This window comes from Lonchura striata, chromosome 19 (genome assembly GCF_046129695.1).
Source record: "Lonchura striata isolate bLonStr1 chromosome 19, bLonStr1.mat, whole genome shotgun sequence".
NCBI lineage: Eukaryota > Metazoa > Chordata > Aves > Passeriformes > Estrildidae > Lonchura > Lonchura striata.
The window spans coordinates 4,149,112-4,177,053 of NC_134621.1; the positions used below are offsets into that span (position 1 = coordinate 4,149,112).

Here is a 27,942-nt window from a genome sequence, read left to right on the forward strand (position 1 = left end):
CCATCTTCGGCACGGGCACGTCAGCCACCGCCTACCCGCCGTGCCTCTCACCGCCGGGCGGAAGCGGGGGGCGGCTCGCACTCGGGCAGAGGGAAGTTTTATCCCCCGAGGAGGGACGTTTCTGCCGCCGTGCTCCCGAGGTACCGGCGCGGTTCGGGCAGGCGGTTCGGGCACGCCGTGACGGGCAGCGCGGCGGTGGCGGTGCCCTCACCTAAGATGGCGGCGGGGGCGGGCTCCTCCCGCCGAGAAGATGGCGGCGGAGGGAGCGGCGCTCCGGCCGGGTGGCGCAGCGTGCTCGGCTGGGTGAGGGGAGCGGGATGGGACCGTCCCCTCCAAACACCTCCCCCTTCACAGGGACCTCCTACCCCGCCGCGGAGACCTCGGTCCAGCCCTGCTGCATCACAAAGAACCCCCCCCAGCCTTCCTTCTCCAGCCACGGGAGCCCCTCTCCGCCCTCATTTTGGGGTCATCCCTGTTGCATGAGGGGCCACTGGGTGGGCGTGGGATTACCCGTTGCCTGCCTTCCCCTCTACTCCCTAAGGCAGCCGCTGCTCCATGTTATCTTAATAATCATAATTCCCACCCTCCCGTTCATACTTTGCCGCAGGAATGGACCAGCAACTCCATAGGTAGCGGAAGGGTCCCCACCCTCTTCTTCCCCCTCCTCCTCCCCACCCCTTAAGGGGCGGTGATCGCGGCGGAGAGGAAAGAAAAGGATGCCACGGAAGCTGTTGTTGCCTTATAAATCTGTTTTTTCTCACTTTCGAGCTCCACGGGGGTTGCATGACTCTTTGGCGATGAACGCGGCCAGAAGCGGCTACCGAGTCTTCTCGGCCAATTCCACCGCAGCCTCCACCGAGCTGGCGAAGAAGATCACGGAGTAAGTTGCCTTCTCTTTCAAGTTTCTTTCTCCCCATCGCTCCCTGGCGCAGGCAGGAGCTCTCCCGAGCGGCTGGAGAAGCTTCTGGCATCCCCCCGCCTTCCCAAGGTGTCTCCTGCCAGCACCTTTGTGGAGATTCCGCACTGGGAATCTTCACCTGACCCAGCGATGGAGATGGAACCCCCGCTTTCTCCCTTCTTCGACGTCCATTGCACTGCTGGAAAGGCTGGGCTGCAGCAAAAGCTGTTGCTTTTGGGGAGGGAGGAGGAGAAACTTGGCTGGACAAACCTCAGAAAAGCGTTTTTAGCAGGTTTGGGAGATGCTCAAAAGAAAAGCGTTTTTAGCAGGTTTGGGAGATGCTCAAAACTTTCTCCGACTCCTGACCTTGTTTTCCCAACAGCTTCGGTACCTGGGGCAAGGGGAATGTCCATGTGCACATTGGCACAGCACCTTGCACTGACCAGAGTGGATTTGGGAGAGCTGGCAGGCCTGTGCTCTTTGGTTCGGGGTAAAAGTCTGCCCTGTTTTCTTCAGCCCATCAGTTTAGGCAGAGTTTGACCTTGTCTTGCCTGGGATGGGTGCACTGGGTCCTGCTGAGTGAAGGGTGTCACAGCTGCCTCCAAAACCAGGCTCTTGGTGCACAGAGCTCAGAGTTTCCCCCAGCACTTGGACTTCGGGGTTGAATGAGTTTGGTTCAAACTGGGGCAGTCCCAGCCAATGGGACTATTCTGAGAAGGGCATCTGTGTATTGGGCTGTCAATTTAGGATCTGGATTTTCTTTATGCTGTTTCTCAGCTACAGTTCATAGGCAGCTGATCCCAAAATCGAGGGGTCTCAGTTCTTGTTTGCCTGCTGTAGCTAACAGCATCCCAGTTATCCTTTCTAGGCATCTGCTCTCCCATTCCCATCTCCAAGGCTGTGCTTAAATTGGAAGTGGGACTTAAGTACAGGTGTGCTGCCACCTTAAACTACGAAAACACTTTGCTGTTCATCCTGCTTGCTTAATAAACAGTGTTCAATACTTAGCACAGATTATCTCCACAGAGCTGACTTGGCTGTTTGGCTGGGAGGTGTGTTGGATAATAGTGATGAACTTCCTGAAGTGTGAGGTTAAGAGGAAAATCCTTGTGTTTGGGAGTGGAAAGCTTTTTTTTTTTTTTGGCTCATGTAGTCTTGCTATATTTGGTCGGTTCTGTTCCACTTTTCTTTCCCTGAACTCTGAAACTAATGTATCTCTCTATAAAAGTGAGTTTTGCTGCAGCAGATGGGACAGAGTTTTAGAGAGCTTGTTCTGTTGCATCAACACAGCACAGCAGAATTCCCCTGGGGACGAACTCCCAGTTCTCAGGACTGGAGGAGCAAACGGGCAATCCTTCTTCCTTGCTCTTTGTCTTAAAAATAACTCCCTTCTTTTTAAAGATGAAATGAGAAGAGACGTGAAGAGGCTTCCCCAGGCCACAGCACTGGCTGGGATGATGTGCTGATGTTATCCCAGGGATGCTTTGAGGGGGAAAGAAGTAGGATACAGATCCAGAATGACCTCCTGGCTCCCTCCTTCATCTCTCACCAAGTAAATTTCTAATAGGAGCAATGTGGGGTTTTTCCCTTGGCTCTGGATGCTCTGGTGGTGGCATGAGCACAGCCCTGTGACACACAGCTGCTGCTTCACTGAGGCTTAAGGACATTTATCTTTGTTGTGGGTGCAAAATCTGATCCTGTTTGCAGTACAGAATTGCCCACAGTAAAAAGTCTCCCAAAATTAAAGGTATTTTCAGCATCTAGTGGAGTGGTTTTGCACTGCCTTCCCTTTGGAGCTCGAGGGCTGTTTCAGCTGATCTGTAGCACATCCCTTGTTCTTTCAGGTTGCAAAAGATGTGTGGCTGCTGCCTTTCCCCCTGTCTCACATCTCAGGCTGTTCTTTGCTGGGGAGGTCAGTTGTACCTTTAAATAGTGTTGGAGCAATTTTACAAGGGTGAGTCTGTCCTCTAATATTGTGTGTTCTTTTTAAAGTTTTTTTATGACCTTGAGTAAAAGTAGTAAAATAACTTTAAAACAACACGCAATATTAGGAGGGCCCCTTGAGACACCTGTCCATCTGGGCTCTGTTCTTATCTGTAGGTATGAGCTTAAGATCTCTACTTGGGTAGTTCTGACTTATCCTTTTTAAAATCTCAAGCCTGGAGAGGCGCAGTGTGTGACACCGAGCAGCTTTCAGGCACCTGATTTTTGTCCTTGCTTTGTTTTCTGCTAAACTTCCAGAGCTACTTTCGTTTCAGGCTCTGATCATCATGTTCTGGCACAGTTCTGATCTACAACATTCCCCTTGAGCATTCTCTAGTTATGGGACAGTGATTAATGCTCAGTCTTACTTTCACTTTAGGTTTCCGGAGCTTTAGTTGATGGTAGTGACTGCAGGGAGAGGAGATGGTGCTGGATTATGAGGACTTTGTGAAACTTGAAATAGTGAAGATGTTCCTTGGATTCACCACCATGAAACATAAACAAACCCATATATTTACTTTTCTCTTATAAATTGAAAGTGATGATTATTTTATTTTAAATTCTTTCCATGATGGAAAGAAAACTCTCGCTGTAATTAGGACACTTGGGATCTGATTACAAACTGCATTTTCAGGGGAGAAAGATAATTTCTGTGACCTAATACATCCTAATTCTGGTTCCTAATGGGCCTGTGTGCTGCTGGGGGGAGGGAGAACTAGGAAGTCTTTTTGATCTTTAATCCAACAGATGCATTTAGATCTCACTCTGACTGCAGTGCTTGGCTCAGCAGGTTCAAATATTAGATTCTACTCACTGCTTATGTGTTTGGCTTGGAGGAGGCTGGTGATTGAATCTTGCTAATGCCTCCCCAGTGCTCCTGCAGCTCCGTGATGTGGGATGTGATACTGTCTCACTGCCAACTGTGGATGGGAGTATTCCAGAGATTCACTCAGTTTGCAGCGTGGGAAATGCTGGCGATCTGAAGATAAAGCATTGCCATGAGCCTAAACAACATGGAAATAGGAAAACATGGGGGTTTGTGTTTTGACCTCTGGCTGCAGGGAGCTGGGTCACAACGCTAAACCCAGGGTGGTGTTTTCTGTGACTGGGTGGGAGGTGAGCCCTGCTTTGCAGGGAGATAGTACATTCAGAGGACTTGCAGCAGCCTCCCTCAGCTGAAGGAGGATTTCTGGTAGGAAATGTATTCTTTAGGTCATCTTGCCAGCACATGAGACGGTGGCAGAGGGGAGCCAGAGCATCTTTGTGCAGTTTAGGCAGAGCACAGAATGTGGATGAGCAGACTGGGCTCATGTGGAGCTTTCTGTGCTGGCCAGCACAGCTTTAGTGGAAGTTCCTTCACCAGGACTGGGCTGGTAGGAGTAGAGGAAGATGTGCCTGGTATTTGCCAGTAGTTGGGCTGCATGGCTTTGGTGTGGCTGGAACAAGTGATTCCAGTGGCAGATGAGGAATAGGGACTTTTCTTCATATATCCAGTCGTGCTGGGTGGATGGAGAATGGCAAAGGAGAGCTCAGATACTTTTAAGGCTATCTGAACAGATTGTATGCAGGAAGCTGCCATTCCCTTTCCTTTCCTGGCTGTTCTTGTACTGGGGAATTAGGAAGTGCACAGCAGAGCTGCCATTGTGTTGGCTAGACCATGACTGATCTTTATTTAAAGATTTACTAAAGTTTGAAAAGCAATTAAGAGTCAGGCTGTGGCTTGATTTGGCCACAGTCAGACACAGCACAGACCCTCTGTCCTCTGCTCCAGCTCCTTCTGAGTCTGCACCAGTTCCTGGAGTCTGGAGATGTGGGGAGAGCTGGGAATTTGCAGAGCTGAGACCAGGGAAAGTGTTTATAATGAAGAGGATATTGCCAAAATAAAATACTGTGATTAAGAGGTTTGTGTGCAGATTTCTCTTCAAATTGATTGCGCTGTGAGCTGGCCAGAAGCTCCCTATGGAGATAACCTGACAAGTGTCTCGGATTCTGGTCACAGAGGGGGAGAAGGAAACAGCCTCGCTGAGGGCACTTCAGTGGCATTGAAACAGGCTCTGATGGCACAAAATACTGCGAGTACATCTGCCCCTTGAAACTTGATTCAGCTGAATGTGGGGTGTCTTTGGCTGCCCTTTGTCTCAAGAGCCTGGTACAGTGGTTTTTGACAGTCTTCAGTGGAGCATTTTAAAGTACAGTCTGATGCACCCTCACAGTGTTTCCTAAAATACTGCAGTGTGTAATTTCCTCATTAAACTATAGGTGGTTCCTGAGCTGTTTGCATTTAGATGTGAATTTGAGACAGGTTTTATAAACACTTTTGTATTCACATCTTAATATCCTCTTGGCATGTTTTGAGAAAGTTAGATCATCCTTCCTGGGCAGTGTTTGCAGAGAGATTCTAGATCAATAGGAGTTTCTACTGGCCAGTATCTCTGAGTAGGATTTTTAAAGCCATAAAGAGTTGGGGTTTTTTTCTCTTAGATGCTGTCATGCACCAGAGGAGTTGGTTTAGAGATGGAGCTAGTGTGAGGATAGCTACTCACTTTGTTTGGAGATGTGATTTATCTGCAGGACCTAAAATGTTATTATTCCCAGAAGCAGCTTTATTTCTGCTGGGTGTGTGGTCTGGGTTACCTGCAGTTGCACCTTCTCTTCCTAGGGCAGATGAGTGATCAGTAACTGTGGCAGCACAGGTTCATGTGATTATGCTGTTAGTCCTGGAGCTGGATGAAAACAGTTCTTGCTGTCAGTTCAATTCCTCTATCCCTTAAAGCAACAACCAGTTGGGAACTTCAGGATGAAGAGGATTTTGAGAGAAAAGAGTTGGGATGGAAGAGAAAACAAGGGAGAGGTTATAGGAAGGGGAAATTTATCTTTGAACTCTGGCTGTTGCCAGGCTGTGTGTTTGATAAGGTTGTGCCCTGCCCTTGACTTCCATGCAAATATCCCTTTTGATAAAAGTCCTCTGGAATTTGGTGCTTCACAGCAGGAGTTGTGCCAACAGTCCCCTCTTTATTGTTCTCGACTCAGGGTTTATCAGACTCCTTCCCTGGCTGATACCTTGTCTAACCTAAGTCTCAAAGAGGGGATTTGCTGCAGGGTGTGCGCCCCTGGGGTGCACAAACATCAACTGCTCTGGGGGAGCTGCCTCTGGATCCTGCTGTGCCTCTGGCTCCTCTGGAGTGCTGCAGGCAGGGCTGATCTGGGACTGACATGGGCAGTTCAATCTCGTATCCACTGCTCTTGTTTACTTGCAGTCAACAATTGGAGCAGAGCTGGGATTTGTCTGACTAGAGCTGCTCATTCCTCTAAGTTGGCATGGATCTTGTGTCTTCTGCTCTCTGCACCCAGGTTTGACAACTGAACTGTTTTAGTGTCCCTCTTTCCATGGGGGAGCAAACTTTCACTTCTGATTTCTTGTTTCAGCAGCACACAGACTGCATTGCTGCTCTGTGGTGAGTAGGAGAGCACTGGGCTCTGATTTCTGCTGGCTACATCAAGGAACCATGAAGTTGGAAAAGACCTTTAAGACCAAGCACAGCTGTTAACCCAGCTCTGCCAAAGCTCCCACTGAACCACATCCCCAAGGGCTGTATCTACATCTTTCAAATCCCTCCAAGGATGGTGACTCCACCACTTCCCTGGGCATTTTGTTCCAAGGCTCGACAACACTTTCATGGAAAAAGTGTTTCCTAATATCCAATCTTAAACCTCCCCTAGTACAACCTGAGAACATTTCCCCTTGAGCACTGCAAGTATGGTTTTATTTGCTACCACTTAGCACTGAAAGTGCCACCTTCCAAGGGATGCTTTGCTGAGATGAGTCTGGCTGGACTGGTTTTGAAGCTTTCTTTCCTGCCGTGCTATTCAGGACTGACTAAGAGCACTTGCACAGTCTCTCCAATGCATTTCTTTTCCCCAGTACTGAGGTGGGTTTGTGCTGTGTGCAGTGAAGTCAGGGCACACGTGCCTCCAAGGGGAGTCTGCAAGACTTGCCTTAAAGTTGTGGAGGAACAAGTGTGAGTCATTAAACATTTCCCAGCACAAACTGCTCTGGGATGGTGTGTGTTTCTGAGCTTGTTTGGACTCGGATGCCTTAGCAGTGATTAGGACTAAGCTTGGTGGTTGCAAATGCCAGACTCTCCTCATCAGGACGGCAGGATCCCACCTGTAAAACTCACCTCTGGTGTCAGTCTATCCCTGAGGTGCCCAGGCTTGCTTATACTTGACCAGCTGCCAGCTCTTTGCTGATACTGAAGGTACTGAGGTTGCCTTTGTATTGCAGCTGCAAGTTTTAACCCAGCTGAGCTGAGAGGAGCAGTTGGAGATCTGTGAGACTTGTCTGGCCTAAGCTGCAGGGGGATGCTGCAGTTGGTACCTGAGCAGGGCTGGTGGCAGTCTGGCACGTCCAGCTCTCAAGGTGGTAGTTTAGTCACCAGCCCAGCCATTGCAAAACGTGCTGCCAGACACTCTGTGGGGAGGGTGTGTGTGCCAGAGACGTGCTTTGGAGCCAGCTAAGCAGACATACCCCATGGCATCCGAGTGTCTGCTATCTCAGCTGTCCCAGGCACACTCTCCAGGCCAGCTTCTAGCTGAGACCTCCAGCTTTGGCTCACAGCTGAGCCCAGCAGTTGCTGATGGGACAGAAGCATGCCAGGGTCAGGCAGTGTTGCTCTTTCACTCCTGAAAGCACAGATCTTTGTGACAATTGAATTGCAAGACCAAGTTAGTGGGTAAAGAGATGGAGTGAGGCCAGCTGCTGAAGGCTGTAGGCCAGGAAAAAAGCTAGCAGAAGAGATGGACTCTTGTATTTAGAGTTAGTCTTGATCTGCAGAATTTTTGGCATATATCCAGGTAAATACAGTACAAGTGCAGGCAGGAAACTGCTGCCATAATCAGTGTGGTGAACAAAGGTATTTTTCAGGCATAAACTGTTTCCTAATTCGTTGTGTAGCTGTGGCCACAGAGCAGATCCTGGGAGAGGAGGGAATTGTCCCATTCCATCTCACTTGGCCGAAGCATCTCCATTGCTGCAGGGTCTCTGAGGCTCTGGGTTAAAGCACAAAAGCCTTTTAAGTGCTTACTAATGGATTGCTTGTCAGTACAGTTAAATACTGAAGTGTCACCTGAGGGAAAAGTCTGCATTTTGGAGCATTTTAAAATGCTCTTCAGAGTGAGTCTTTGTTTTGTAAGAAAGAAATTTAAAAAGAGAAGGAGGATGACTAATCTTTGTTGCGATGAGTGTTGTAGATTTAATATATGAGAAAAGGAAGGAGTAATTTGAAGAAATAAAAAATTTAAAGTTAAAATTTCATGAATCATTTGAGTTATTTCAGAAGGAAGATTCAAGGAGAAAAAAGAAGAGAGGTGGGAGTCAAAAAAAGTGACTCAGGTGCCATTAACTGAGTCTTGAGTAAATCATTCAACTCTTAGTTGCACATCAGACCTGCCCCAGGGGGCATTGCACAGGCTGGCAAGGTGCCCTTTGCCATCAGGAGTCACAGCCTGTGGTCAGTCATACAGGCTTTGGATATGTGCAGAGTGGTGTGCCCCAGGGCCCTTCAGGGACATCAGAAGGAAGGATAACCCCCGAGAAGGGGAGGATGTAGTTCTGCAGCCTGGCTGGCTCGCTCAGCTTCCTCTTGGGCAGTGCTGTGTTTTGGTGGTGTGTAATGTGGTCCAGTCCTGCTTGGCAGCACAAACTGCTGGGTTCCTCCATTTCTAACGTCCTTTTTCTCTTTCCAGGCGACTTGGTGCTGAGCTGGGAAAATCTGTGGTATACCAGGAAACCAATGGAGGTAAGAGAAATCTCTGCTATTTGCAACTGTTTTGAGCTAATCGTAGAAATGCTGGGTAACTCCATTGGCCAGACCTGTGTAAGAAGTGCAGTGATTCAGCTGTGATGTTACTGCTGCTCCTGGCAGTGCTAAACCTCCATGGCTGACCTTGGACAAAGCAATTAAACATGTTCCTTGTTTTCCCTGGTAATCTTGTTTGTTTGCCTGTCTGCAAACTCTCCTCTAGAGTCCTGCCTCAGGTTTTAGCTGCTGCCAAATCTTTTATGCTCCTATGCCGAGCAAAACATCTCCAGATTTAAAAGTAATGACCTGCTTTTTCAGTGTCTGCTTTGTGAGCTTTTAAATTATCCCTTTCTTTCAGCCCTTCCCTGAAAGGGCCTGCCCTTGCTTTTAAAAGTGCAAACTCATGGCTGTGCTGGGGAAAATGGGTCTTGGAGGTTGCTTTTGTTTTTAAGGAGGTTAACACTCTGCAAGCGTTCATTTTCAGATGCTGAGCTAAAACACAAGGCTATTGGCCAGCAGAATTCTGTGGCCAAGAATCATTTACTGTTTCAAGACCTCCGTTACCTTGTTTGCAAGAGAGAGTAGAACCTACTACTACTAGTGCTAGCTGCTACAGGCTAGAGGAAGGGGAGGAGGATTTGTGCTAGTGCTGCTGCTGTTGCAGCCGGAATGGGCCTCACAATGGGAGAGCTGCTGTGGTTATGGTTGGGCTGGCTGGTGCATTCCTGCCCAGGAGAGCTCGCTGCCCTGTGGGGTTGGTTTTAAATCAGGTTGCTTGCTCCAAGGTCTGAAGTAGTTTTTCATCGCTGCACAGCAAATCAGTCTGCTCTCAGCAGAGCCCTGTAGGGTTACTGCCAGGGCAAGGCAATTAGACTTGGAATTCCATAGCTGAGGAGCTGTTTCTCTCCTTGTCCTTACCCCTGCCCTCTAGCTGATAACTGTGTGGGAAAGGCTAAGGCAGGCACCTTGGGAAACCTGGAGACATTGCTTTGGCTTTGCAGCGCTGCTTGAGGCTCAGCGGCTGCATTTGAGTCAGGGATGTAGGAGTGGTGCTCAGCAGAGACCAAACTTCCAGCCTGTGTCAGTGTTGTAATGTCTTGACCTTGACAGTGAAATTGGGGGGTTCTTACTCTGAACTCAGTGCTGCTGGTGTTGCCTTGAGCTCTCCTGCCAGCATGGAGCTGATCCCATGGTAAGCTGTGAAAGAGCTAAGTGGAAAAAGTGCTGAGTTACCTTCTTGGAAGTACTGAAGGTTATTCTGCCTTGGGTGGTTAATTGCTCACTAACAAATGTGCTGTTGACAGCTCTCAGCACTCCATGGAAGCATGAAAAGGATTTCTCATTGAGAATTAGGTAAATTGTCTTCTAAATTCTAAAATTCTAATTTCTAAAAGTCTAATGTCTAAATTCTAAAATTCTAAATTCTATAAAAAAGTAAACAGCCACATAGCCCGCTTTTGCTTTGTAAATACAGCTAACTCACTGGTATGTCATGCCAGCTCTACCCGGGTCCAGCCTTTGGAAAATCCACTTGGCTCATCTGTGTATGTATGTGCACAAAGGGCAGAGGAGCGAGTCCTCATCTGCCCTGACCAGGGGGCAAGGTTGCTGCTAAAACATGGTGTGTTGTCGCTGTCAACCTGATGTTTGGAAACAAAACTGACTCTGTTTTCCATCCATTTCAGAAACAAGAGTTGAAATAAAAGAGTCTGTCCGTGGACAGGATATCTTCATCATACAGACAATCCCCAGGTGAGGCACTTGCGGCTCAGTTTTGCACCTGGGATGTGCTTTTTGAATACCTGGATCATCAGTGGTTCAGTGGTTGCTCCCTGTAAAACCAGCACAATAACCAGTGGAACTCATGCAGTGTTGTCCTTGCTCTGACTTAGATTAAGGCCTCACACAGTGTTAAGCTGTTAACATTCCCAGGGGATTGATTGCAGCACTGAGATGCTTCCCATCAAATAGCTGGAGTGTGTCACTGGAGGCAAGAACAGGAGTGACTGATGGTTTCCACTGAGACATCCCTGCCCTGTGTGTTGGTGGCCTTTCAGGCTCAGCTGTTGGGTGATTCCTGACTGGTGTTTCCATCCCAGGTTGGGTGATTTCCTCTGCCTCCCAGCCACCAAGCAACAGAGCCAGCATCAAACAGCAGCTGCTGCTTTCACTGCAGGCTGGATTACTCTTCCCCTTTTGCTGTAGTGATGTGAAACAGACCTCAGGTGAAGCCCATAGCCTCCCTCATGTACTTTTACACTTCATCATAATGGTGGGCTTTTTTGGGTTTTATTTTGGGCTGTTCTAGGCTTGGAGTAAGAGAAGTGCTACAGGTAAGCAGGGAACTAGAAAACCATCTGTAACCCCAGGAACCTTGCTCCCTGCTGGCTCAGGACAGCACTAGGGTGATGAGAAGGGAGCCTACAAATAAATGATAACTGCAAACTGACCTCTTGTGAGTAAGGGAGGTGCTGTTTTCAGAGATGAGGTATTGATATCAGCAAAACAAGCATATTCTTACTCCAATAGCTTTTTTCAAGCTCTGCTCAGATTTTGGAGATCACAAGAAGTAATTAATTAGAAGAGCTCAATTGTAGCTTAAAAGTAGCAGGGAGCAGAATTGCCTGGATACAGGAATTTTCCTTGCTTGCCAAGGAAGTAGAGCCCACTGGGAATTCAAGTTCATTTCCTCTGTGAAATGCTTGGCCTGTTGTAAAGAAATCAGGAGGACTACTAAACCAGCTTACTCGCTTCTGGAATTCCTCTTGCAGGCAGAAACATGTTCCTAGGGCTCATCTTTCTCCAGAGAGATGCCCCAAGAGTTTCCTCCCTCAGGGAGCTACTAAATCTCTTCAAGATGAAAATCCCCTGCTGTAGGATTATGTTTCGGGTGAATGGTGCCATTCTGTTGTCCCTTTGAAGGAGTTCTCTGAAAAAACTTGTAACTGAGAGCTGTGTAAACATGAAACAGATCAAGTGTTCAGAGAGCTAACTCAGGGCATTAGGGACAGGAACAGTTTTGGGAGGGGAAAACCTCCCCTTTGGTTTTAACCTGTTGATCCCCTTGTTTTTCCATTAACTGAATTCAGTGATTTGGGCCAAGAAATTGATCTGTTTTAGACAGAATGTTCAAGGCCCTCCAGGTGAGGAGCCAGTGTTTTGCAGCCAAGTCATCTTTCATTCCTGAACTGCAGCTGTGCCTTGCTGCATTGCTAGAGAGGACAGGTTCAAGGACATCTCTATTTTGCAGTGGGTTTCAGGGAGCTTTTCAGGAGAGTCAAAACAAGAACTATGTAGAATAATCTAAGAATAGGACTTCTACACTCAGTAGTAGTTTGAAAAGAAAATATTAGGACTTGTTAGTAGAGAGGGAAACAATCTTGTTATGCTGCAGTGTGAATTCACAGTCTGCATCTTAAATGCTCAGAGAGAACAGAAAGACCTGAATATGTGATACAGGCTCTCTGTTGTAAAAGCTGTAGCACAACTAAAAAAAAAAGATGACAAGGACAGTTACCATCCAAGACTGGTGTGTGGACTGGCACTTGTGTGAGGGAAAATCAAATAGCTCATGTTTAGGCAACAGAAAAACAAAGGAATTGGTGATTTTGTGATACCCTAAAGGCAAAAGGAGCCTTTTAGTGCTAAGTGTTGCTGCTGATTTTTCCCAAGTCCATGGAGAGTGTCACATTAGGTGTTTGCTCAGCCTCCAGAGCAGGGGTGTCCAGAGATGGCCCAGGCAGAAATAAGGAGCAGCAAGGGAGGCTCTGGTGTGGTAAGCAGGGTGTGGAGGATAGCTGAGCTGTCTCTGAGTGTCCTGCTAATGAGCTGCCAGCCCCTGTGTGAGGTCTTGGCTTAGCCCTCCCAGCATAACTAACTGAGCATGGCTTTAGAGCTGGGGATGGGGAGGGCAGCAAGGAGCCTGGGATGCTCTCTTGGGTGCCTGTTTTGGAGATGCTGGGGCTGGGCTTCCTCACCAATGTCATTTTCCCCAGCTGGTACTCTTGGTTGGGGTCAGTGCCCCTTGCAGAGGAGCAGGTCAGTGATGGCTCAGCATGAAGCCATCTCAGCCCACCCACCCTGGGCCCTGCTGGAGGGGGACACACATCCACCTCTGCCTAGTGCCTGTGCCTGCTGGGCTGCAGGAGCTTCCCAGAGTCCAGCTTGTGATCCTGCTTGAATTCTGGGAGAAGTACCCTCCTTGAATAGCTTCTCCATCAGTATGGCTACTAGGATGTCCTGCAACAGCACCAGGACTGCTGGTGCCTTTTGAAGTCCCAGTCTTGTTCTCTGCCTGCTTTCCATGTGAATATGTATGTATTTGCAAAACGTTGAAAAATAATGATGAAAAATACTGTTTCTCAGATGAACTTTAAATGGGCTTCATTTGGACCACTTTGTTTTTATATGACACTGATAGTAGCATCTTTTTCTTCTGTCACAGCCCCACTGGCACAGCTAAATCACCAAAGGGAAGAAACAGTTCTTTGTTGTCCTGTGTGGCAGGGGCCTGTGTTTTATGTAATTCTTGGCTGGGTGCTCCAGAGCCAACAAAGCTTTCTTGTGTGTAAATGGCATTGTGTGCACAGGCTGCTGGGGCCAGCAGGACAGCAGAGACCCAGAGCCTCACAAAAGAAGAGGCACAAGTAGAGGTTAATTCCAAAGGAAGGGAGAGCAGAGGGGAAATAGAAATGGTCAGAGGGTTGTCATGGGTCGTGTCTCTGGGCATTTGGAGAAGCTGTCTCTAGTGGCTGTCTCAGGAGGAAAACAGGGCCTGAGCAATGACTGGGTAATGTCCAGAAGACTCTGCAGAGCTTTAGGCTGCTCTGTTTACTCCTCTGCTGCTGTGTGGAAAGATGGCCCAGTCAGCCCCTGCCCTGTCACCGTGGGCAGGGCTGGAAGCCCCCAGGTAAGGGGTCCACATGTGTTGCAGGAGTGCCTGTCCTGCCATCTGAAGCATGTGCTCTTCACTTCCCAGAAGTTCTTGAGTCAGTCTGTGGTGATGCAGACAGTGTCTCTCAGTGTTGTTCTTAAGAACTAAAGGGGAACTAAGGGCTTAGCTTCTTTCCCCATCTCAAAATTAATTAAAATGCAGGTTAATATGCTCCAGTCATCATGGGAGAGCATATATTGTGAGGGATATTTCAGTCTCATGACCAGTGACAGGACTGGAGGAAACAGCATGAAGCTGAGTCAGGGGGGTTTAGATTGATATCAGGAAAAGGTTTTTCACCCAGAGAGCTGTTGAGCACTGGAACAGGCTTCCCAGGGAAGTGGTCACAGCACCAAACCTGTCTGAGCTCAAGAAGCATTTGGGCAACACTCTCAGGGACAGGTTGGGATTGTTGGGGTGTCCTGTGCAGGATTAGGAATTGTACTCACAATCCTGATGGGGCCCTTCAAACTCAGCATATTCTATGATTCCTCTGCCTATGTTACTTTTTTGTTTGGTTGTTTTTTCTTTCAAGAAAAAGTCATGTAGCATTTCCTGTGCTGTTGTTCCTTCCATCTCTAGATAACCTGAGTGTGGAGATGCTGATGTTCACCAAAGAGCTATTTCTGGAGCTTGTACTGCTCCAATTACAGTATTTCTTAAAGCAGGAAAAAGAACACTGTTAAAGAGGAAAATACCCTAAGAAATCCAGTGTGGATGAAGTTATGTTGGCTGCATGTATACTGCTTCTTTAAAAGACTATTTTATTTCAAATTACACTGTATCAAGTGACATTTGTTCCAAAGTGAATTCTATACAAAGCTTTTTTGTTGTGTTATGGAGGGAAATCATCATATACCTTATGTTAGAATATAAAATCAAATTCCAGTCCACAGCTCTTGAGTGCTGGTGTTGTGTCCTGTACATGTAAGAGTGGATTGTAATTTGCTGTGGCGTGGTGGAAGGAGCTGTATGCTGCAATCTGGCTCTGGCATACATTAGCCTGAGATGTAGCATGATTCCCTTGGAATTTTGGTGAGGGGTGGTCTGGGTATAAATGGAAAAGGAGTTGCACTGGAAAAACACCTGCTAATATTTAGAATTGTGTTCAAATCTCCTAGAGATGTGAATACTGCTGTCATGGAGCTGCTGATCATGGCCTATGCACTGAAGACTTCCTGTGCCAGGAACATCATTGGGGTCATCCCCTACTTCCCCTACAGCAAACAGAGCAAAATGAGGAAGAGGGGCTCCATAGTCTGCAAGCTGCTGGCTTCAATGCTTGCCAAGGCAGGTGAGTATCCCAGGGAGCAGCAGCACTGCAGGCTTGGTGCTGCTGGGTGTCCCAGAGGTCATCTGTCCTTCCATTCTCCTGTTTGATGTGGGGATGTGTTGCTGAGATCTTGAGCCACATTGTGGGAATTAATTTTCTTCAGCTTTCTTTGTAACTTGCACCTGGGGAAGTGACCTAGAAATGTTATAGTGGAGTACAGTGTCAGCCCAGTGCTGTGGCATCACATGCCTGTTTCTCATTATGTCTGTGGAACTTTGTGTTAATCTGTTTATGATTATTTTATGACATGGCATAATAGTCTGAGTAATAGCTAAAACAGTCTGGAAAATGGAGGTGTTGAAGGAAAGTCACATGGGAATATTTTCAATAAATTGTTGTCTTTTTTCCCCCCTTAGGTTTAACACACATTATCACTATGGACCTTCATCAAAAGGAAATCCAAGGCTTCTTCAGCTTTCCAGTAGACAACCTGAGAGCATCCCCTTTCTTGCTTCAGTATATACAGGAAGAAGTGAGGTTACTCTAGTTCTATGTAAATCAACTTGTCTGAACTCATTTTAATGTGATGGCAGCATTGGGCCTCTGCTTAAGTAGAGGTGGTGGTGTCAGTCCAGGTCAATCCTTCTGTTAATTAATTCTTTCTTAGGGGGTACATATTGCATGTTTCTTGATGTTACACTTCTCTGATTGGATAGGAACTGAACTGCAGCACAAGCAGGTGAGGAGCTTGCTCTCTGTGGAGTTAGTGCCATTTAAGAGATGCTACTTTTGCTCCTGCCTCTAATCACCTCTGAAATCCTGTTAAACTGATCCCCTTCTCCCTTTGTGCTGTGTTGGATTTCTGACTGCTCTGAATTATTGATAGACTTTGTCTTGGGCTGAGTGTAAGAGTGCTGAGCACAGCAGGACTGGGAGCAGGGCACGGAGGTTTTATTCTCCATGTGCAAAAGATGATGATTTATTCCCACATGGTGAGAGCAAGGCTTCCCATATGGGGAGGGTTAAACTTAGTGAACATTCCCACCTTTGCAGAATACACAAATACTGGTGTTGGAAGCAAGTGCAGTTGCCTCTCTAGTTTCTTGTCACAGAATGAAAATTTGGTTCTGGGGAGGTGGATGGGTGAAATTATTCAGCCATGTATCAAACCAGTTACTCCCTAGCAAGAATGTCTTTTTTTAATTAATTAACTTTTTATCACATCCAGATTCCAGATTACAGAAACGCAGTTATTGTAGCCAAATCTCCTGGTGCTGCTAAAAGGTAAATGGATGCTTACTATCTGATTAAAAGTTGCTTGGAAAATACCTGAGCTGGTGGAAGATATACCAGGGAAAGTATGGGAGGGTGACAGATGGATTGACAATCTGGTCATAATTCTTTTGTGGCTGGAAATGGGATGGATGTGGTGCAGAATAGAGCTGAACTTTGTATTCCCATCCATATGGGCATAAACTGGCAGTCTCACTGAAATGGTTCTCCTGGGGTCAGACTTGCTGCTGGAGTTTCAGCAGTGCCTGACCATCTCAAAAAGCATTTCCAGTGTGGAGGAGCACAGAAGAGCCTATGGTGGAGCCAAGGGGTAGAGTGGGCTTTGGGATACTGATGAGGAATGAAGAGTCACTTCCAGTGAGGTTTCTTGCAGAGAAACAGCCACAGAGGTGCAGTCTTTGCTTGCTGTTGGTGTGGGAGAGCCTGGCTGCAGTGGGCTGTGGAGCTGCACCAGTGATCCCAGCAGCTCCTGAGAGGCTGTTTTTGTCTTGCAGGGCTCAGTCTTACGCTGAGAGGCTGCGCCTGGGGCTGGCAGTGATCCATGGAGAGGCTCAGTGCACGGAGCAGGACATGGATGACGGGCGTCACTCCCCTCCCATGCTCAAAAATGCAACTGTGCATCCTGGCCTGGAGCTGCCATGTAAGATCAAGTTTCTCTGCTTACCTTTGAGGGGAGAAAAAAGAGAAAAGTTTGGGAAATTTCTTTTGGTTTATCTGTGTGGGTGTAACCAACCTAAAGGTAGTTAGACCAGTGGAATTTTTGGGTTGATATCTGTGAGTTGTGGGACAAGTCACAGGGGAAGGTTTTTATTTAACTCCTTCTGGCCATGCAGAGCATCAGTATTGTCTCCTTGGCTGTGCCTGCTCCATAGTGTTACACTGACAAACCTCTGATAAAGGTGATGCTTTTACAGTGTTCAGCAACAGAATTCCTTGAGCTGATGAAACAAGGGAGATGTAAAAGTGCAAGTAATGGGATAACAGCCACTGAGACAGACTGTTGGCTCCATTGGTGTAGGGGAGAGCTGGTCTTTGTCTCCCTTCTCTGCAGCCATAATTACTGCTGGAAATTTTCTTCACCTTGGCACCCAGATGATCATATTCCAATGTCTGCTTTGACAAGATTTTGAGGTTTATGTGGCTGGGGTGAATAGGTTCTCCAAGAGCATTGTTGACCTGCTTCTGGAGCTCTTGCCATTGATTTGGGAGCAGAGAGGACAAGAAAAGGAGGAGACTTGTATTCTGGGAATTGCCATGCTTAGGATTGCTTGTATTCCTGCAGCAGTCAAAGAACAACATTGCAATCAAAATCCAGCTCCTTTTTGGGAGGATTTTAGCTTTCTAGGCAGGTGGTGGCAGGACAGAAATTGGGAGCAGGAAGGTGTCTGAGAAGTGCCCAGGGGAAAGGCTGTGTGCTGCTGTGTGTGGCAACACCAGCAGTGGTTTGGGCTACTGATAATCATCTAATCTTTGGAAATTTAGGAAGAACATCCAACCAGTTTGTGGGCAGCTTGTGGAGGGGAGGCAAGTAAGACTGCAGGCATTGTATATCACCCCAGTTGTGTCTCACTGCAATACAATCAGTTATACAGTGCTTTTGTTGCTGGTGAAATTCCTCTTGGGCATTGGTGGGCAGGTGGGGTTTGGCAATGAAGTTTGGGACGTTATTGTTCTTCTGACAAGTGTTTTTTTTCCATGCCTGTCCAAGGAAGCAGGAATTTGCATGGTTATTCTTCACTTTCTCCTCCCCTTCCTATTCTGGAGGATGCTGTCCCCCAGAATATCAGTAGCTGACATTTGTCTGCTACAGAAGAATTGATGTGATTGTGTTTTTATTTCCAGCCATGTCACTTCAAAGAAGCTCAATTGTGGAAGGTTGTTCTGCTGGAGAACCCTATAAATGGTTGTTCATACAGAAATATGCCCTTACCCAGTTTAGTTATGAATCCAATGGAAAATTGTTTTCAGTCCTCAGCTATCCAAACACAAACTAATTTGATGTGTATCACCACTTCCTTATTTTATTTCCTGCTGCACAAACTCAGCACTTGACCAATGACCTTCCATCCCTGCATGCCTAAGGCACAGTGTAAAACAGTTGAGCTGTGGCTTGGCAGCTCTCTGCCATGGGGTGGCTTGTGGGGCAGATTTGTCCAAAACTCTCAGTAGAAGCTGCCTTTCTCTGCAGTTTTCTCACCTGATTTTGAGTGAGCTGGGTTCTGAAGGTGCAGAATTGAGGTTATCCCTATCTAAAAGCAGTCTGTACATTCTGGTTGTGTCACAGTCTCTTGCCAGACAGAGGTGAAAGTGCAGCTGAGATGGCAACACCGTGAGTGTGCTGTGCCTCATTTCTTGTCCAATTCAGTCACTTGAAAAGCATCTTCCAACCTCAAATGTCACGTATTTCCACACCCTCATTCAGCTCTCCCTTCCTGGTGGTGAAAACTCTGAGGGCAGAGTGTAGCAGGGTTCAGCTGTGTGGTTGATTGTGAAAGGTCAGACATGTGCTGCTGCTCAGAACTGGATATTCCTTACACCAGAACTGTCCCCAAACCCTCCAATTGCCAAAACAGAAGTGATCTGTGAATCTGCCTGGCTCAGCAAGCAAACCTGGGCCTGGCAGGTTGGAGGCTGGGGCTGTTCCTGGGGAGTGGCTGAGACTTCTTATGGAGCATCCCACTCTGGGCTACAACCAGATCAGTGTGGAGCATCCCAGATTTGGCATTTGAAGCTCCAGACAGCTGTGTTAGAGCCAGGAGAGAGTGAAACCTGTGTTGGGGGCAGCCCCAGAGCCATGGCTCGTGCTCTGTGCCATTCTCCATGGGCTTCCTGGGGAATTGGCTGGGCTCCTGTGTCCTGGCATGCACCTTCTCCCCCTGTTCTAGCAGGGATCATGTGCCTCTAATTAATGAGTGCTAGGCAGTGTAATGGTTTATTTATTGTCCTATGAGTGTGGCCTGATGTGATATTCTGATTCGTAGGGAGCCACAACAGAAAAATGCCAGAGGTGCTTCTAATTGCACTTAAAATGCTGCACTGGAGTGGCAGCAAGAGCCCACAGCACTGCAGCCCCTGAAATCAGAGCCTTGGAGACAGGAATCACTCCAAGGTTATTCCCTTTGATTGTGTGCTTTTGTGTCTCAGAGCTTGCAGCTGGCTTGGGGTTGTGCCTTAACAAATGCATGGGGACTCTTTGCCTGTTTCCTGGAGAAAAAGAGTGAAGCACCATCTGTTAAATCATTTCAGTGGCTTTGGAATTCAGTACTTTGTACAGAGAGCTAATGGTCTGCTTGAATCCCAGAGCCCAGCAAACTGCCACAGAAGGAGTTTGGGGGAGAAACTGCAGTGACCATGGGTCTGTTCCTACTTCCCTACACCCATCTTGCCTGTGTTTAGGCTGGGCACAGGGGTGTTTTCTGTCCTTCCAAGGTTATCTCTACACTAAACAGTTCATTCTTGAGCAGCCTTTTGCTCCCAGGCTCTGTGATAAATGCAGCATTATATTTCTTGGTGATTGTCACTTTAATTTGCACTGTCAGCTCCAAACAGGATTTATTTTAGTATTTCTTAACTCATTTTTGACCACTTAATTAAAGCAACATGTTCTTTCTTAGTGCCAGTGATCCTGCCTTTAACATGTGGTACTTTGGTGTATATTATGCACATCTGAATGAAAGAATTCTTTGGTATTCTTGTTTTATAAAAAAATGGTGGTTGGTCTAGTTTTTTCTCTTTTATTTTTTTGTTCTCAGAAGCTACAGATACCACAAGCATCTTTTCTTTCTCTCCTGAAAAAGTCAGCAAGTCTTCAAACCAAACTTGTACATGATCCAAGGGGTTACACCATGCAAAGTACCACCATGGCTTATTTCTGTTACCCTCTTCTGTCTGCAAACACAGAGGGTTTGTGTCTGGGAGGAAAATATTCTTTTATTATTTGAATCATTTTTCAAGGCACCTCCTCATAGCAGTTCTGACTTGCACATCTTGATATGTTCAAAGATTTTGAAGAAGAAGCTGCCTGCACTAACCCTTGTGTAGACTCTCATCACCTTGGAGCAGTTGAGATTTGATGTGGTTGTGGGTAGATCTTTGGCTTGCAATTTTTTTTTTCTTTTTTTTGCAGAGAAAATTGAACAAGGAAAAGGGAGAACATCTCTTTAAGATCCGGGTAGGTCGACACGTTGCCTACCATTCTTTAAAAATAAACCAAAATTGAAATACAGCTTTTAAAAAACAGAGAGAGATGCAAAGCACTGCTAATGTTGCTGGTTGCCATGTTAGCCTTTAAGCACAGCAAGCAATGTGTCTGCTTCCTTCATGGAGTAGAAGGATGCTGACTTGCTGAAACTCCATATCTCTGTGAGTAAAATAGTGCTGAATTTCAACTCCCCAGGCCTGTTCACCATTTGTGTAGAAAAGTTTCCCCTGACCTGGCTGTTGTAAACAGAGATGGCACTCATCAGTGGATACACACAGAGGCTGGGATGGCAGCCAGGTGGAATCCTTTTGATACTTCACAGCTCCCACCAGGAGCTCTGTTACTGTCCAGACTAGATAGTGAACTCATAACTAATCTGAGCAGGTCAGTAGTGCCTGTAACTGAAATTTATGATCTGCTTATTTCTCGTGGTGCTTAATCTTCATTTATTACAAATAATCTTCCTTCTCATAAGAATATTTTTCCTTCAGGATTTAGATGTGACTTTGCTTTTGATAGGAGACTCAGAAATAACCATGCAAGGGAGGCTGAGGAATCTGTGCCATGAAGAGCTGTTGATTAACTCTTCAGTCCAAGGTAGCTGTGACTTGAACTGCAAAAACCTGGCAATGACTGATGGGACTTTGGGCAAAACAGAATTACTGGACACCTTTTATACAGTTTTGGTAGGTTTATGGAAAACCAGCCTGGAGTAGATCATGGATGTGAAGAACAGCTCTACACAAGAATCTTGGAAATTGTGGTGCTTACAATTGCTTTCATCATATCCCTCAGTGTGAGTCATTCACCCAGCTGTGCTTGCACTCTAAGCATTCCCAGGCACTGATGAGATATGGGAATAGTACTGGATCATCCTGCTGTGCAGGATGGGGAGTTGGATGTAAGACTCTTTTGGTGAGGAGAGCAGAGATCAATATTTAGACAGGCTTTTTGGTGGGCAATGACTTGTGTTCTCCTGCTGCTCAGGTATTACACTGAAGTGGATTATCCTAAAAGATTATCCTAATCTTGCTTTGTCTGAGCTCTTTGAGGCACTTGAGAAGCCTCTGTGGCCAGAATCCTGGCAAGACCTGAGCTTATAAAAGGAGGGGCACCAAGTGCCTTGGTAGGACACTGTGCACTCACTGTGGAGAGTTTAAAATAGGAGTATGGGGTGTGGAGGTGGGCCAGGTAAGTTTTACAAAATCTGGAGGTGCCTCTTGGCTTCAGTGGTTAGATGAGCCCAAATTGTCACCTATTGACACACATTTGCCCACCACAGTGTCCTTTCCATGCTGGAGGTTTTTGTACCAGCACCCCATGGCAGGTGAGAGCTTTGGCAGATGGACAGCAAGTCCCTGGCCTGTACTGGAGGTTGGTTGCTGTTTGGTGTAAGTGTGAGGGCTGTGTTACATCTGGACACTCTCAGTGCATCTTAGTTCAGATTTCTGGTATTTTTATGATGCTGCTGGAATTTTGGCAGGATGTGGTTTTTGCATGAACCCTGTCAGTGCAAAAGTAGTGTCAGGAGAGGTGGAACCTTATTTCCCAGTACATCTCTTCACTGTATGCCAGGTAGCACAGCTTGTCAGTGTATCCTTTGATCCAGTTGCTGGTTGCACTGAGCTTGTTAAACTGAGTTTCAACTGGATTTTTTCCTACTCTTTCCATTAATCCACTTTAAAAATAATCAGCAAATTTGCTTCTGCAAACTTCCTTAAGCTTTCTTTGCCTGAGCAGGTGGTATTAAGGTTCTTACACCCTCTCAAAGACCCCTCTGTGTTTGGTGATGTGAGAAAGCAAATGAGCTGCAGTGCACGTCTCTGGTCCTACAGATGATTTACTGAGTCTAAGAGGTGAAAAGCTGCACCTTGTAAAGCACCTGCCCTTTGAGAGGTGCTGCTTGGGAAAGCTCATTTGTTGTTCCCACTCATGGAATGGACCCATTTTCAAGTCCTGTGCTGGAGCACAGAGAAGGTCACTGATATTTCCCATAAACCAGGTGCTGCTTTGTAACTCTCCTTGCACAAGGGTCTGTTAGAGAGTTGGAATTGCTTTCTGTTTCTGAGGTCAGTACAAAATCCTCACAGAAACAGATTTTCCTCTTTATGCAGCAGTGCTATTCATCTGAGGAGAAAAACAATGATTAAATGAAAGTTTCTCACTTAGGTGGGTGTCAGGATCATGTAAAGCACGCCTGTGTCTGCATCAGTGTAAGATGTTTAATGGTTCAGCCTCTTGTCTGGTGGAACTGTTGGGGTTTGACTCAAACCTGAGTCACCTGGATTCTTTTTTTCCCTTCTTCTTTAGTGATGATGGCCAAGGAGAAACCGCCAATAACTGTGGTTGGAGACGTTGGAGGAAGGATTGCCATCATTGTGGTATGAGTGTGAGGGGAACGGGTGGGGGGTGGCTTCCTCACAGCATCTTTGCTTCAGCTGCCCTCTCCCTGAGGGTCAGAGGGATGGCTGGTATAGGAGTGGGAACGTGGTTTTTAGACGCTCTTTTCTCCAGTAGTGCTGGTGGCTTTGGTATTTCAACTTTCTGTTGGAAACCAATTGCACTTAAGTTCTTTAAGCCCTAAAATGTTCTTGCTGCCTTGATTCTAAGTGTCAGATGTCTGCAAGTAATGAATAACTCCAGGGCACACAGAGAGCTCCTGAAGTGTTAAAAAACCCCAAACAAAAAGCTTGCCAAGCCTCTCTTACTTGCTATGCCATGCTGCAGTGTAAGTAATCAACATGCAGCTCCTGCCCCATGGAAAAATAGGCCTTGCTGATGATAAACTGCAAGTGCATGTGCAGAGACTGATTTGTTTCCAAGACACAGCATTTGTTCTCCACACTAGCAAAAGGGTCATTAAACCAGGGAAATAGCATTCACAGATTAGTCATGCACGTGGCTGTCCTCATCAGCAGCTGAAGTAGACAGGGATTCTATTTTTCATCTGTGTGCATGGCCAAAGCTGCAGTAGCCTGCAGATCCACTCCTGCCCTGCAGGCTCTGTAAACTTCTGGCTTTGATGTTATTTCTGTTTCTGCTCAGGATGACATCATTGATGATGTGGAAAGCTTTGTAGCTGCTGCAGAGATCCTGAAAGAGCGTGGAGCCTACAAGATTTTTGTGATGGCTACTCATGGGCTCCTGTCAGCAGATGCCCCTCGTCTCATAGAGGAATCCTCCATTGATGAGGTGAGTCTGCTCTCCACACTGCAGAGTGGGGGCTGGCACCAAAACTCACTAATTAATGTCCTTCCCAAGGCACGTAGCTCATGTCTGGAATTACTCATTTAATCAGGTGCTTTAGTTAGCTGGTTCTTCACTGGAACAAAAAAAAGTGTTTGTGATTAATCCTTGCTCACATCAGATCTGCTTCCCTAGTGTATTTTCTCCCTAAAAAAATATTAGTCATCCCTGCCTGGAGATTTCCCTCCCTGCAGCTGGGGCTGTGTGGTGCCATCTGACTGTGCAGCCCCTCTCCCCTGGCTGATCAGGGGCTGCTGGTAGATGAAGAGGACAGGATTTCAAACCTTAATAATAGATCCCCTGATCTGAGTGGACCCATAGCCTGCTGGAGAGTGCTGGTTATGCTGGTCCCCTCAACAGACTGTCACAGAGGGGAGATCATTTATTTTAATCTTTTTTTCCTAATATGCAGGGAGTTCTCCCCCTGAACTGTGAAACAGCAGTACACACCCCTGCTGGAGTCAGTCCAGGGTGGATGAACATTCCAGCAGCACAACTGTCCTTTCCTTTTTGGCCCTCCCTAGGTGGTAGTGACCAACACTGTTCCTCACGAGGTGCAGAAGCTGCAGTGCCCCAAGATAAAGACTGTGGATATCAGTTTGATCCTGTCGGAAGCCATCCGGCGAATCCACAACGGCGAGTCCATGGCCTATCTCTTCCGCAACATCACCGTCGATGACTAAACCTGAGCCTGCCCCTCTCCTGGATTCCACAAGAGAAGGAAATCTGCATGGAAAGGCAATACCATAAAACATAGGCATAACACAGCTGTTTATTTTTGTAGGAGTGTTGAGGTTTTCAGGGTCTTGAGCCATGAGATCTAATAGAAAAAAAATCAACCTGACCAGCACTTTACAAGTCAATAGAAGGGGGCCACTGGCAGTGGGGGGAATTACACCTTGATTGAGAGAGATGGAAAAATGAGGTGGTGTTGAATTTTTAAGTTCCTTTAATGATTTTTTTTTAGTGTGTTTTCTCTTGCCCTGTAGGGGCAGAAAGAAAAGCTAAACAGAATTAGCTGTCAGCCTGTGAGAAGGGAACAGGGACTGCTCATTGCTGTGTGGGCAGCGAGAGCAGCCTTTGGGGTTGTTTCTGGCTGTGTCTCACCCCAGAGCATGGAAGGGAATGTTCAGGCTGTGCTGCTGGCAGAGCTGAGCCAACAGCAGCTCCGTGCCAGCTCAGTGGCCTCTCCTCTCCTGCACAGCAGAGCAGGGACTTTCATCAAAACTAAGTTAGCGGAACATCCCAAAAGGACAGCTTAGGGCAGCCCATTGGCAGGGCTGCTCCCATCCCTGGGTCAGGGAGCTGGGAACAGGCTCGTGTGTGTGTCCCAGCAGAGCAGGGAATGCTAGTTAATGTGTTGGCCTTTTCATTTTGGGAGCTTTGGATCATTATTGCTCTTCAGTGACGAATCACGGGAGGGTCTTGGTCCTCTCTGGAACACTTGTCTGCACTGCAAAACCAGGCGTGATTTTTGGAGTTGCCTGGGGCTGAGTTTGTGGCAGAGTCTTGTGGGGAAGGGAAGTTGGAACAATATCTGCTTCTAATGCAGCTGTGCTCTCCAAAACACTAACACTGAACCTGCAATAAAAAGTATAAGATTTTTCAGCTTTGGTGCTTCCTATGAATCCTGTGCCCTCTGAGGAGCTGCTGTGTCTATTCAGTGGGGCTGTTGCTGTAACAAGGCTCACTTGGCAGCTTGTAGCCTTCTTCCATGGGGAAGTAGGACTGGCTGATCACTCCTGTCTTGAGTGATACTAAATTTTGGGTGGAGGGGACACTTGAGGAAGCAGCACAAGATGCATGTGGAGGGCTTTGTCTCCAGGATGATAGAAGGATAAACTCCCAAACTGATCATTCCCCTTGATGAGACAAGCACACTCCAGAAAAAAACCTACACCACTGGTCTGCTGATGTGAAGAACAAATAAAAGCTGCTGGAAGCAGTTGCTTCAACAGCACAGGAAATGTTTAGTTGTTTAGTTTTGGTTATCTTTATTCTACACTCTTCTTTTTCCACTCCAACATATAAAACATGCCAAGGGGCACAGTGACTGAGCAGGACAAGCCTTTAATACCAGGGAAACAAACTCAGCATGGAGTGCTTGGACCACCTTCAGTATCCAGCATGGATTAAACCTCCACGCCAAACTCCATGAGGGATGTGCAGAGCTGAATGATGTAGCAAAGCTATTAATGGTTTTTCCTGCACTTTCCAAGTACCACAAACAAATCTCAGCTGTACTCTGTGACCACAGCCTGGCTCCTTGGCCTGGAGGGGTAACATAAAGCTGTACTGCAAGTATTGAACAACTCAGCTGGAGCTGTGGAGTCCTTGCAAATGTCTGTGCCCCCTTTCTTCTGAGCCAGTGCTGCACAATGTTCTTCATCCTGGAAGTCAGTGTTAAAGGTGTGAGCAGTATTGCTGTTCTCTCCCCTTCAAAGTGCTTGTCAGTCCTGCCAGGAGCAAGGCTGTGGCTCATTGAGGGTTGTTGCCCCATTCAGGCTTGCTTTTGCTGGGCTGTGTTTGGGTAGGAACCACAGAATCACAGCACCACTGAGCAGAGGGTTGTGCCTGTGTGCCCTCATTGCCATGAGTGAATGCTTTATGGCTGCTTAAAGAATCACCAGCAAAGGTATCAGCAGAAGCAGGTTTAGTATAGAAGTGAAAGTTCCCCAAAGTTGTTGGCACGGTTCACTCTACTACTTACTATGTGGTAAAAGAAACGTAAATTTAAAACCAATCAATCTAAAGCCAAAATCAATCCAAAAATTACCTACATTGTGGCTGGGGAAGGGGGAAGGAGAAGGGCAAGGATAAAAAGGAAACACAAGATGAGTCACAAGGTTCAGAGTAGACCTCCTTGCAAAACTGAGCTCCAGACTTGTCCAAGAGTTTAGTCCCAAAGCACTTAACAGCAGTTAACAGGATAAACTGTGAAGCTATTGCTTATGCTGAAGTTAAATAATTAAACAACTTCATCAGCATTTATTTAAAAATCTAAAGTACTTAAGGATCTAGGAGACCAGCATCCATAATATATTCGCTGTAGTGCATTCCCACCCACAGACCTGAAGGAGCTTGTACAAGGTACTCTGAAAAATTCCCCTCAAGCTCCTGGAAATACATCAGATGTCTTTGCATCTTCTCAACAGGCAAAGAGTGGAGCCTTGAGGAATGGCTGTAATTTCTTTCCATCCTGGCCACAATTCAGGTCAGCAGCTTTCTTTGAAAGTTCGATAACAAAAATGTTGTTCCGCTTGGGTTGTTATTCAGGCAAGAAAAATAGTTTTCCAAGGCTGTTTGTTAAAAATCAGGAGCTTGTTAAGCAGCAGAAGTTCTGGGAGCAGACAGTGTTTCTGATAAGATTGAGAGTTGCTCAGCCCAGGTGCTGTTCTCGAGGCCAAGGCCTAACAAGCATTTCTGAGATAATAGTGCAGCTCAAGAGCTGGGGGAAGGCACCACCAGAATCCACCCCGTGACTAAAGACAGCTTGTATTGCTCCACAGAGTGGCATGTGCTCACCTCTTGCCTCTGTGCCTATAAACAGGGATTTATTATGTCCAACTTGAAAATTGTGAGAAATTTTTGATCAGGTTAGCAAAATACTGTGATTTTTAAGACTGTTGGATGTGAGGGAACAGTATTATGTATGCAAGGACCTCTGTGGGACAGTGCTACCTGTCTAGCTAATATAAACACTCCAACATATAGAACACTGCAGTACATTAAGCATAAAATGACAGAAATCAGCAAAATTACAACAGAATGTGATGTTAGATCTGGAATTCCTGTTGCAGTGGGTGACCACCCAAACACTATCCCACCAGTGATGTTCTCTGTTTCTCATCACGTTGTATCCCTTCTGTATTTGATTAATAGTGATTAGAGCTGTGTCCATTGCTTCCTTCCAGCAGCCAGCACAACTCTTTGTGCTGCAGTAGTTTTTCCACCAGTGCAAGGTTCATTCCAGTGGGGGTGAGCAGGAAATCTTGCTGGGATGTGTAGATAGATTGTAGCAGCAATTCATGGGTTGTGACAGAACTGAATAGTTGAAATCACATCCTCTTAATTTTGGAGAAAACTACAAATGCAAATGTTTGAGTGATGGCTTATTTCTATAGTGGTGTGGTCTTTTTGGAATCACAAATTGTTCTTACTTTCCCAATGTATACAAGTACAGTTTCAAGCATTTCAGCAGGACATATTTCAAAATGAGAAGCATTTTCTTCAGTACCAAGACAAATGTCTTGGACATTAGTATTGGTGTTACTTCCACAAATAAATCCCTGTTGTTCCTGTACAACACACACA

General features: G+C 46.5%; 1 protein-coding gene across 2 annotated transcripts; it reads left to right on the forward strand.

Moving 5' to 3' along the window:
- On the forward strand, window positions 1-27,942 carry PRPSAP1 (phosphoribosyl pyrophosphate synthetase associated protein 1). 2 transcript variants are annotated; one of them, XM_021541691.3, is made up of 11 exons: window positions 1-140; window positions 769-880; window positions 8,627-8,679; window positions 10,368-10,434; window positions 14,737-14,909; window positions 15,305-15,420; window positions 16,117-16,172; window positions 16,676-16,821; window positions 22,693-22,763; window positions 23,428-23,574; window positions 24,153-27,942. In XM_021541691.3, exons 2-11 carry the CDS (start codon window positions 798-800, stop codon window positions 24,309-24,311), a joined length of 1,071 nt encoding a protein of 356 aa, XP_021397366.1. In that variant the 5' UTR covers window positions 1-140; window positions 769-797; the 3' UTR covers window positions 24,312-27,942. The 2 variants fall into 2 exon arrangements, with proteins under 2 accessions (XP_021397366.1, XP_021397365.1); XM_021541690.2 differs by lacking the exon at window positions 1-140 and adding an exon at window positions 338-629.